Genomic DNA, 12,436 nt, shown 5'->3' on the forward strand with positions numbered 1-12,436 from the left:
CTGAGCTAGCCAGATGAAAGCTAGTTGGGTGGATCTGCAATTGCCCCCTGTGATAGCCGTGTCCACATAACCTGAGTGTGGCAGGGCAAGGGTCCCCCTTGCTGTCCCACCAAGGTGCTTTAAACCTGACAAACAGAACGTCAGACGTTGAGTCTTTATGAGGCCAGCAGGAAGGGGGGCAAATGTGATTGTGTTATGTGTTTTACAGCAGTGTCTTGAGGCCCCAGCTGAGATCGGGGCCCCCTCGTGCTGGGCCTTGTGCTGATGTACAGCAAAAGACACCTCCTGCCCAAAAGAGCTCACAGTCTCAAGGTTGTGCACATCTGTCCTGCTAGATGCCAATCGACAGAGTTCTTACGTGGCAGCACTCCTTCTCTGCACTACTGACTGCAGGGACACTGTTGTGACAGAGAACCTCCCCTCCAGCTGCAGCTGGAGACCATGTGGCAGATGTTTTCCTCATGCCAGCGCTGCCCCAGGTGAACGGCTCTGAGTTTGGTTTGGCGTGGGTGCACAACTTCCCTGCTCTGGCTCTCTGCCCTAGACACAACCCTTAATAATTTCACAACTTCAGCTGAAGAGTGAAACTACGCCTGAGAGGAAAGAAAACACGTCTTGTGGCTTTCTTGGGACCAAAAAGCTGACATTTGCAACCACACAAAACAGAGTTATACTGAAAGCAAGTCTAGTAATGTCAAAAAATAATCAGGTGGTTATGGAGCCTGGAAACTGGAATCCAGACTAGCTTTGGGTCTGCCACATAACTGGTGTGGAAGTGGGTCCTGCCAAGAAAGACGCTCTTGCAGGCCAAGGTGGAGATGTCAGATTTGATGTCTTGGGATGTTCAGTGGGGAGGATGATCTGATGGAAGCATGCTTCATTCACACACATCTCTGGTGACAGCTGGTTTCTCTATGGACCGACAGATCTCCTCGCACTGTGGGAGCATCTGATGTCCCTCTCCTCTGCATCATCTTCTTTATGGTCCTTGTTCACTTTAAACTCTTCCCCTTCTTCAGTCAGCCACCTCTGCCATTCCAGGACCTGGTTTTTCTGCTCTCCTGAAAGGAGAATTCAAGGTTACCTCCAAGAGCCAGCAGAGAAGTAAGCAGGCCCCTTATGGCAGATACGGTGATTGATGTCACTCAAGACTTTCCTTTATCTAAGGCCCAGGGTTTCCTGGGGCCCTGCACGGGCTGTGTCCCCTCGGCACTGGGACTTGCTGAATAACCTGGTGGTGGGATCACCGAGCGGCGGTAGATGGAATCAATGAACCGCAAGCCAAGCAGACAGCACGGTGGCACGATGGGTGGCATTGTCACTGTCTTGGGAGCAGGGATTCAAGGACTGCACCAGAACTAGCGCTAACCCTCTGTCCTGACTCCATGAAGCTGTCGTGGTGGGGGTGCTGCCCTGCGCCAGGGGCTGTCCTTCAACTGTCTCCCAAGTGCCTCTCTGCAGGCTCCCCGAATGGAGGCTTAAGAGCCCACAGGCACTGTGAAAAGAGCAAGACATGGCCTCTGTGACCTATCCACTTCCTTCCTGGCAGTAGCATTGAGTCAGACTCACCCAGGTTCTGATACCTTGAGCATCAGCCATTGCCAGGTGTGTCATTGCTGGGTTGGCCTGCACAGTCAACACATCCCAGCATTTAGCTCACCCCATCACCTAAACTCCAAAAGGCACCTTGGTCCATGAAACCAAATTCTATTCTAGGTGGTGAGCAAATGAGCATGTGGTACATGCTCAGGGTGCATGCCGGAGCACAGGGCGGCAGAGTAGCCTCAGGGGAAAGGGAGCCAGGGACGACACAGCACCTCAGAGGAGCACAGAGGAAGGAGCCTGTGGGGATGTTTGTGTCTGGTGAGGTGGACTCTGATTGAGGTGGTTGTGGGTTCAGATTACAGCTGCTACGGATGGCTAGCCTGGGAGACAGTAGGAAGTGAAAATGCTAGCACTGCATGTTCCCCTTTGAAGCTAGAGGAGATTGGATCAGAGCTGCAGAATCATCATGGAATCAGAGATGGAAAAAGACCCGTGAGGTCACAACTTGTTCATCCCCACTGTGGGGCCTGGTGCGGCTTGTTCCCTGCTCTGCATTCTCTGGAGCCAAGCGACGTGCCCCCCAGTATTTCTCCTGGGAGATTATTCTGTAGCTTAGTACATGTGTGCATGATGCTTTGGCAATGTAGAGCACTGTATGTGCTATTATGGATCAGATATTCAACAGAGGTTTCCAAGTGCTCAGCGCCCACTATTGGAACCAGGGCCGGCTTTAGGAAGTGCGGGGCCCGATTCGAACAGGTTCGACGGGGCCCCGACAGGGATGACTAAAAAAAAAAACCACGTACAAAAAACACATGGGGCTTGTACTCACCAGGCCGCGCTCCTAGTCTTTGGCAGTGGGTCCTTCACTCACTCTGGGTCTTCGGCGGCACTGAAGGACCCGCTGCCAAAGTGCTGCCAAAGACCCGGAGCGCCTCCAGGTGAGTAAAAATTAAAAAGGCGCCTCTAGCCAGGAAAGGGATTCTCTGCAACTTGCCCCCCACTCTGGGCGGCCCTGCCACTGGGTGCGGGGCCCTCTTGGGTGCAGGGCCCGATTCGGGGGAATTGGTGGAATTGGCCTAAAGCCGGCCCTGATTGGAACCAGGTTTGCAGTAAATCTCAGCTCTCATTTAGGCTCCTACATAAGGGCCAGAGTTTCAACAGAGCTCAGCATCCAACGTGTACCTGACATGCTGAGCTCTCTTGCAAATCTGTCTGCTAATCTCATCACTGCCTTTTTATACCTGCCCTGAACTCAAGCACATTTCCCTCCACCCCAGCCCATAGTTGTGAAAACACCCCGGGAGTAATCCCCTGTCTTTCATAGGAGGTTCTCCAATTGCTTTACAACCTCGCTAAGCTCCGTGACCTCCTTCGGTGGTAGGTCAGCATCACTAGCCTTAATTTTTTCAGATGGGGACACTGAGGTGCAGAGAGGCAAACAGAGTCATGCGGAGCGTGAGTCAGTGGTGGAGAAGGGAGTAGAACCCAAGAGTCCTGATTCCTATCTCCAGCTCTAATCACTACCTCATGCTCCCTCTTGGAGCTAGGAATAGAACCTAGGACAGCCAATTCCTACCTGCAGCTCCAACCACTAGACCACACTCCCTCCGACACAACTGAGTGCTGAGCCTATGTTGGTGCCTAAATACTGGAGTGCTGGCTGCTTTAGAAATGCACAGGCGGATCCTGTGGGAAAGAGACCCCACAGGGTAAATGTTAACGCAAACCATGTTCAATGGCACATTTTATTCTGATTGCTGCAATAAGGAACAGGTATTAAAGAAAAAAAAGCACAGACAAAACCAAACCAAATGAAAACCCCACTCCCACACACAGAGGCAGGAAATGCTACACTGAGTTTAGGCCAGAAAGGAAGAAATGAGTTGGAGGGCAGGATTCGGCTACTATGTCCCAGTGGGATTCCCAAACCACACAGCTTGGAGCCTGTCAGTGACAAAGCCAGGGGGACCCAGCTCTGACCATTTCTTTGTCACTTCAGTACTAGACACAACATCTGGTACACAGCTGTGCCGAGTTCACGATGCTTGCTTGGGGAAGTGGGAGGTGACCACGGAGCATGGGACTCGAGGAAGGGTTAAATCTGGATGGTCACTGCGAAGGCCTGTCTTCAGTACAGCCATTGGAAAGGCTCCTGCTATGGGGGGGACGGAGGGGAGGCCTGCAGGGCTGCCCAGAGGGGGGGGGCCAAGTGGGGCAATTTGCCCCAGGCCCCGCAGGGGCCCCGTGAGCCCTGGCCCGGCGGCGGTCCGGGTCTTCGGCGGCAGGGGGCCCTTCAGTGTTGCCGAAGACGTAGAGCAACTGAAGGGCCCCCGCCGCCGAAATGCCGCCGAAGACCCGGACCACCGCTGGGTGAGTACAAGCGCCGCAGCTCCCCCGCTTTGCCCCAGGCCCCCTGAATCCTCTGGGCTGCCCTAGGGAGCCGTGCTTGATTCTGCTCTCACAAACACTGGTGTAATTCCATTGGTTTGACTGGGTCCACTCCTTAGATGGCTGCAAGTGAGATCAGAATCTGGTTCTCCAAGCGGATGACCCTCTCTCTGCTCACCGCCATCCGGGACCAGACTGGAGGCCATTGGTCTCTTCAAGAGACTCAGCATCTCCCCCTCATACCTGTGTCACTGCTAGAATGGCGGCTATGGCGGCTGCTGCTGTGCGAGCCAGTGGTGGAACTTTACACCAGGCTGAAACCAGAGGGACACACCCTAGCTGAGAAAATCCCAGCTGGATTTTTGGGGTGGGTTTCTAGCTACATGGGTGAGGACAGTCTTAGCATGTTGAAGGCAAGGCTGGTGCAAAGGGGCCAGAGGGCAGGCATCACTCCCCAGGCAATACCCTCGAGCCCAAGGTTGCCCTGGCCCCTGCAGCCCCTGAATAGGGAAGGCAAAAGCTGCTTCCTCACGGCCCTGTGCTGCCACCTGCATCACTGGAGGGATAAATCAGGCTCCAAGACAGCTTCCGGAAGTGCAAAATACCACATGTCACCTCTGCAGGGGGGCTGGAAAAACCAGCAGGGCTCTAGCTGCAGTGCAGGCAGGTGAAAGGGTGTGTGTGGGGGGCTGATTCTCTATGGTGGCGTTGACCGGGGTCAAAAGCTGAGCACTGTGCAGACTGGTGGAACTATGACTTGCTCCAGTGGATGGCGCCGGGCTGGCCCCAGCAGTGACCAAGGTACTGAATGGAAGCAGACGAGGAAATAACGGAATGGGTATAAGCATTTGTAGCAATTCACTTTCTAGAGGGCAGAGGCTGAGTGCGACATTTGCAGAGCCTCGCGATCCGACGGGGAAATGCAAAGCCAAGAGGAGCGATGCTTGTCTGAGGGGAAGTTCTGGGGCTGGCCTCAGACAGCGACGCTGCCTCTAGTCACTGTGATGTTGAGTGAGGAACTGGGTCGAAGCCACGGGGGATCCAAGCCGAAACTGCTCAACGAAACGCTCCATTGGCCAGGAACCTGGAAAGAGACCAAAAAGGTGAGCAAAAGTCAAGCTCTGAGGGCTGTTCTGACCAGCAGCTTCAACTACATGCACCAGAAAGAGAGAGATGTTCATGCTTGTAATGGGGCTGGGCATACACTCAGCACTGCGGCCTGCCATCTGGAGCCCCAGGGCAATCAACCAAGGGCAGAACTGGCCCTCTGAGCCAACAGATTCTCACTTGGCTGTTGGGGCCACCCACTGAAAGCCTCAAAGCAGCTCCTGAGTTGGTCACTATTCTGTCTGCCGGCATTTCCACTTGTCCCCTTTCTTCCTCCTCTCCACTAAGGAGTTTCCCACTGGACCGCCATCCTGGATACCAACGGTTGCTGTTCAACCCTGGAATGGGCCTGGCACAGGGAGCCTGCCCTACCAGTGCAAATTCCAGCTGCTCCAGCCCTGACCTGGAGAGGTAGGCTCTAGGGGAGAGAGGCCCAGTCCCTTCTTAGCCTCTAGCTCTCCTCAAATTTGTCCTTTCTGTTTCATCTCCTTTGAGTGGTAGTTTGCACAGGCACACATTGATCTCACAGGCGGAATGCTTGCTACAATGACCGGCGCTGAGCATGAAGGTAAGGGACTTTCCAGACAGCTGCCCCACGGGATAGAGTGTGTAAGGGACCGTCGTCCAGACTGCTCACTGAAAGGTGGGCTGGAGCCCTGTGGGATTGTGCTGGGAGGAGGAACCGCACCTCCTGCGTTTCTAGTCTACACTAGCATGGTGAGGATTCACGCTGAACCAGTGTGGGCTGAGTGGTGACAAGCCTCATGCGCAGCTAGGGTAACAGACTGTGGAAAGCTCCTGGGCATAAAGAGACAGCTCCTCAGCATGGACTTCAATGGAGTGGTGCCCGTTTACACCAGCTGAGGATCTTGCTCAACGCATTTGACAAGCATTCCATGTCTGCGTCAGCTGCTGCAAGCACCACATGGGGCAGGCCAGCCTGCAGAGAGCAGGTGTGATTCTCCTCTGTGCCAGCTGCGCAGCTCCAGGACAGGGCTGGGGAGTAGGCTTGTTCTAACGTGCTGCACAGAGATTTGCTGTTTATTTTTCTGACCTGCATGATACAGACCACATCCTGCCAGGAGAGAGGCAGAGCCAGAGAGAGAGAGACACTGCCAGTGAGACCCAGCCTCTGCTGGACCGTGGCACATGCCAGCATGCTTAGGTGACCCCAAAGCTTCCCTGAGCCCTGTTCCAAACCTGTGCTGGAAGAGGTCTGATGCTCTCGCGCATTTTTCCGGGCTGCTACAGTCACCCTTGGGTTTTGTTTGTTGTAAATGCTGTTTGTTCCTTTCATCTTCCTCCTCCTCCGCCCCCTTCTGCTTCCTGATGACCTTTGGAGCAGACCTTCCCACGGCTTCCTACAAGCCCACCCCGAGATGCTGTGGAAATCCCCAGCCACTGAGCCGAGATGCAGCCTGTGGGGGAGAACGAGGGAGCTTCCCAGGCCCCATTCCCTTGAATGAGACTGGGGGCTGCATTAAGCAGGCAGTGCCATTAACCCCCGCAGCACACTGTGCGTCTTGGCTGCAAAGCCTCTGGGGTATTTTGAGAGCTTCTTGGTCCCTCCTTTCTGATCTCCCCACCACAGATATGCTTGGATCCCATCTCTGCCAGATAGACCCAGGGGAGGTGAAGCTATAACAAAGTTACAGGGTTCAGCGCTTTCAGCATCCCGGTGCAGCCACGTGACCAGTGTGATGCACTGCCTGCACCTGCCCAGTTGCCCAGTGCATTCTGGGAAAATCTAAGCCACTCTCCCATAGTGCCCCGGGCTGGGCCAAGCAGGGGCCAATGCAGGCAATGTGACTCCTGTCCCCATAAGCCGGGATCAGAGGTCAACGCGGCTGGCCAGAGGAAATGATCCTGCTCACACAGGAACCAGGACGGGAGTGATTTTCCTCAGAACCAAGAAGTGAAACCGCATGCAGCCCCAGCAGGGCTGTGACCAGCAGCTTGCGGAAGCGACACTGACCGGTATGTACACTGAGGAACTGACAGCACCCTGCCTGGGGGTGGGGAGAGGGCATTCCTTCCATGCCCGGGGGCGGCGGGACACCCCTGTCCTGACTGAGTGCTGAGTGTGTTTTTCCCTTGGGTGGGGGTGGCAGGGATGCCCTTCTCCCTGGCCAGGGGGATGGGGGGCAGTGCGGAGGTGGCAGGGATTTCCCTATCTCTTGCTGGAGACTCCTGTACGGGGAGGAGGCACTAGGGTGATCAGATGTCCTGATTGTATAGGGACAGTCCCGATTTTGGGGTCTTTTTCTTATATAGGCTCCTATTACCCCCCACCCTCATCCCAATTTTTCACACTTGCTGTCTGTTCATCCCAGGAGGCACCGAACACATACAGGTCCCATTGTGATTTCTCCTGTAGTGGGCAAAGATTCATCCCTGTAGGTTCCAAAATGGGATGGAGTCATGTTCCCTCCGACTCTCCTGTATGACCTATGTTATAGCTGCACTCAGAGGCTGGGAGGTGTATTAAACAGGGTGTGACGTGTTACACGGCCTTTCCCGTCCCCCTGGGCCTGAGAGCTGGGCAGGGATCTCAGCAGGGGGAGCGTCTCCTAGGCCAAAGCCAGGCATTAGCATGAGGCAGGGGAGAAAGTGGCACCTTGCTCGGCCAGCGGGTACACTGCTCTCATTGACGCAAATGACAAAACAGGGAGGCCAGATGTCCCCATCTTTGGGATGTGCCTAGGTGCCCTGAACTCTGAGGAGTGTAACAAGGGCTGGCAAGGTCCCCTGCCCTTAGGGGAGCACCCTTGTCTGAGAAGTGCTCCGCAAAGGCAGACTTGTGGGGAGGAAGAATGGTCACTAGCCTGTAACTCTAGCAACCTGGGTTTGAGTCCTGGCTCTGCCACAGATTCTCTCTATGACTCTGGACAAGTCACTTAACTTCTCTGTGCTCAGTTTTCCATCTGCACAATGGGGACAATAGCAGTGCCCTACCTCACGTGGGGGTGGTCAAGTACCTTAGGTCTTGTGTAACTACTGTTAAAGTGGCAAACCCCCCTAGTGTGGGCACAGTTTTACTGGTATAAAAGTGCTTATGCGAGTGTAGCTTAATCCAGTTTGGCAAAGCAAAGCTCACTCTACAGTATACAGCACCTTATACCAGTGTCACTGCATTAGTAGTAGGGCCTTTACTGGCATAACTAGGTTGGTAAAAATAGCCCACTCCTAAGGGATGGAATTATGCCAGTGAAACTTGTAGAGTATAGACTAACCCTCATTCCCTTGCCAACGTAGCCCATTCCCATTTACAGCAGAGAATACCCACCCTCTCTCCAGGGAACTTCCTGTAAGGCACGATCCAGCCTGAAGCAACTCCACTGCAGAGTTACCTCAGAGTGGCACCAGTGGAGCGGGGCTTGTGATCTGGCCCTTCGCTCTCTTAATCCTTTCTCACAACTCAATTCCTTAGTCCCTTTATCCATTTCCTGGTTCACCTTTGCACCCCCTCTCGCTCGTTGGTCTCCTCCTTTGGTGCCTGCGCAAGGACACAGTATTCCTGGTCTCGTCTCATCACAGCCAGAGCTTCCCCTCCCCTCACTCATGCTGAACAGAGGCTGGCTCCACCAGCCTGCAGTCAGTGGGGCTGCTGGAGGAGTGAAGGGCTATTCAGTATGAATGAGGGGATCAGAATCCACCCCACAACGACGGACTGTCCTCACCCTGCTCTACAACATGATGCCTCTGCTGATGACAGGCCAAAAATGTATAAGCCGGCTGTGTCACACTGCATGTGGGTACCTGACATGGCAACCTCTGACCTTGGTACTGGGGTACTCTGAATTAAAGCAATGAGAAAATACCACTGCAACAAACCGAGATAAAGCTGGGCCTTGGTTCAGCTGAAGCCTGCTGCCTATTAGGAGCCCCGATCCCCTTGTGCACCTCTCTAATGCTGGGTTAGGATGGCATCACTTTGCTGAATTCAAATCTCACGCCAACCGTCCCTGGTGCTTTTGCAAAACAGCTGAGCTAAGTGGTGTTGCTTCATCCTATGCCTCACAGACAATGGCTCCAGCCCAGAGCGAGTGAGCAGTGGGGGCTGCATCCTGACTCAGGCCCCTCCCCTTTCCTGCCACAAGCGGTAGGAGGACTCACACAAGGCCACTGACTCGAGTTGAGTCAGTGCCTTAGAGAAGGGACCGTGCAGTTGAGTGCTTTGTGGTTCTGCAGCTGGGCAAGAGCAAAAAAGCCCCTGTTCTACTGTCAGAGCCTTCCTTTTTCCATGAGACTGTCAGATTTAGGTTAGCCTTGAGGAAGTGTTGATCATGGAACGTATGGGTCACTGCCTTGATGGGGCGTGGAGGCACACACTGCGTGCAGTGCTAGTTCAGTCACCTTTCCCTGTGCTGCCCCCCAACGGGGCGTTCTCTCAGTGTGAAGCAAGCCTGTGTGTAAATGGGAACTGATTCTGTGTTTGGCTTGTTGCAGAGGCCTAGCAGCCTTGCACGTCAGTACGTGCCGTGGAGAAGAAGCTGGCTGTGAGTCTGAGAACAAGGTGTGCTGCATGCTGGCATACCCCATGCGCTGCAGCCGAGATCCCCATTGGCCTTGCTTTCCTTTTATCTGTATGTGCATGGGAGGGTAGCGCGGGATGGATTGAAGGGCATGGAGACTGTTTACCCACAGTCAGTGTCAGCACCAGCTTCTCCCACCAATCTGCCTTGCTCCTGACTCACAGGGACCCTCTCCAGGGAGCACAGGGGAGTTCAGGCCTCGTCTACACTAGAAAGTTGTACTGCTTTAACTACACCAGCATCGTTAAAGCAGCCCAGCCTAGCCTGTACACAGTTACATCCGGATACAGGTGCTATATCCCAGAATAGTTTTTCCCGTATGGGAAGGGGAAGAAGCTATACTGGTATAAGGTACCTTTATAGCAGTGTAACTGCATCTACACGAGGGCTTGTACTACTATAACTATGTTGGTAAAAAAATCACCTCCTGTCTGACATGGCAGGCCTCAGGCTCTAAAACACTGTTGGTTCCTGCCCTCTCCACTTCTGTCTGAAGAAAGATTGCAAAGTCTGGCACTGTTTAGTTTTGAGAGGAGAGAAATGATAAGAGACATGAAAGCTCTTCAGAGCAGGGACTGTCTCTGTGATACATTTGTACCGCACCAAGCACAATGGCAGGCCTGGCCTCTAGGCACCCCTGCAGTACAAATGATACGTCATCATCATCGAGGCAAACAAAATATTATTATGACCATTAATTATTTGTACTGAGATAACACCGAGGAGCCCCAGTCACAGACCAGGACCCCCTTGTGCTAGGCATTGTACAAACACAGAACAAAAAGGTGGTGCCTGCTGCTGCAAGTTTGCAATCTAGGTAATAAGTGGTGTAGAGAAGGTAAATCAGGGCTCCTATCTATCATTCCTCATAATACTATAGCAAAGGGACTTTCAATGACACTGTAATATAACCAATTGAAAACTGATAACAGGAAATCCTTTTATGATACAGTGCATCCCTGTGGAACCCTCTGCTACTAGATCTCAGTGAGGATAGGAGCTTAGTGGGGTTCAAACCAGGATCAGATGTTTATCTGCATGCTGAGAACATCCCTTGTTAAATAAAACATTTAAAAAGGGATAAAAGCCCTCCTGCATCCGGGCTTAAACCAAACTCTAACTGATGGGGGTTCAGAAGAAACTTCTTCTATAGGTAGGTTATTCCATAACTATCCACTACATTGGAGCATCCGGTACTGTGACCTTGAGCACAACAGTTAATCTCTCTGGCCTCATTTCCTTGAGAAGTAAAGTGGGGGTAATGATTCTCTTCTTTCTCCTGCTTTTGTCTTGTCTATTTAGACTGTGAGCTCTTCAGCAGGGACTGCCTCTTGCTATGTGTTTGTACAGAGCCTGGCACAGTGGTGGCCTGATCTCAGCTGCAGTCTCTAGGCATCACTGTAATACCACTAATAATGCACATAATAATGATACTTTGCCTTTCTCTAGTGCCTTTCATGGGAGGACTTGAAAGTGCTTTGCAAACCCAAGAGGTAGACAGTGTTTAAAGTGTGCGTGTGAGGAGGGCTGTTAGGGACCTGGAAACAATTTATTTTTATTTGAGCTGGCTTGCTGAAGGGTGGCACTTGAAGCACTGTCTTACCAAAGCTGTCTTACCCTCCACTTTTGTCAGACCACTTTAAGTCCTGAAGGTACGTCCGTCTGATCCCCATTTTATTCAGTGGTAGCTTGAGACTCAGATACTTCCCCATTTCCTAAGGATGTTGGGAACCTTTAATTAATGTTTATAAATCCCTTAGAGCCTTGAATGAAAGGAGCGAGAGAAAGGCACAGGGACATTACAGCACAGTGGGCACATGCCCCAGACACACACTGCGCATTGCAGGAAGAGGGGTTTTTCCTGACCTACTTTCCTACCTGTGACCACATTGGTCTGTCCCTTGGTGAGGCTCATGTTGTCCTCGGGGAAAGCACCGTGTATATCCCACCTTGCCCAGCAATGAGCTGGGTGGCTAAAAGTCCGGAGAAACAGCTCTGCGACCACATACTGCCTGATGGGCAACAGATCTCAGTGGTCAGGAAGCAGAGGTGTGCTCGGGTGAGTCTGCAAATGGCTCTCACAGGCTGACATCATAGCTTTGAGACCAGAAATCAAACCCGGGATTTCCCTGAGCCCTGCTACCCACACCCCCACACCCCCCACAGTGCCTGGGATGACCACAGCTCTGGGTGCTCGAGACAGCACCAGCCTCAGAAGGCCAAGATGCCCCTCCAACCCTGCTTGCCTGAGACACCCCCTAGCCACAAGTGCCTAAGATGTGCCCCTCCAGCCCCACCCCCACCCCCTAACCCCAGGTGCCAAGTTTCCTGCCATGCCTGAGGTGACCCCTAGCCCTTGAGTGTCCAGAACTGGACTTTCCAGGATGATTTTTAGGGGGTTTGGTTTGGTTTGGTTTTTTTTTTAAATATTTGAGCCTAGCAAGACTATCTGCAGCTAGAGTAAAACAGCCCCTCCCTTGCCCCGCTAACCCCCACGCTGGCTGGCTAAGCTGAAGACATTATATTATAGCGGGAGCCCAGTGAAACCGCCTCATTCCTCCACCCCCCAGCAGGCAGAGTGATTTCTCTCTGCAAATATTTGACAGTCCCTGAACCACTCTGTTGCTCTGACACCGAATGGCCTAATTGATTCACTAATGCTTGGTGCTGGTGATTCACCAGAGCTCTTGATTAACAGCCAGGGGTAGGAGAGAGAACGGCTTGAGATCGGGGGTGGGGAGGGTCAGAAGGGCCATGACCCCCTCCTCTCCAGAACAGTAAGAGGTTTCATGCTTCCTTTGGTCCATTTTCAAGCTCATTTCCTGGAGGATTATATCATAGGGTTTCGCCCTTATCTA

At 52.9% G+C, this 12,436-nt stretch overlaps 1 protein-coding gene across 5 annotated transcripts in view; it reads right to left on the minus strand.

Annotated features, from left to right (window-relative positions):
• Positions 1-3,279: 3,279 nt before the first annotated feature.
• PEBP4 (phosphatidylethanolamine binding protein 4) overlaps positions 3,280-12,436 on the minus strand; it is a 224,314-nt gene continuing 215,157 nt past the window's right edge. For all 5 annotated transcript variants that reach the window (XM_054017319.1, XM_054017322.1, XM_054017321.1 and 2 more), the window contains exon 7: positions 3,280-5,020. In XM_054017319.1, the coding sequence (XP_053873294.1) occupies positions 4,929-5,020 (92 nt within the window). In that variant the 3' untranslated portion in view covers positions 3,280-4,928. The remainder of the gene's footprint in view (positions 5,021-12,436) is intronic.

The sequence above is a fragment of the Malaclemys terrapin genome, chromosome 2, assembly GCF_027887155.1.
Source record: "Malaclemys terrapin pileata isolate rMalTer1 chromosome 2, rMalTer1.hap1, whole genome shotgun sequence".
Taxonomy (NCBI): Eukaryota; Metazoa; Chordata; order Testudines; family Emydidae; genus Malaclemys; species Malaclemys terrapin.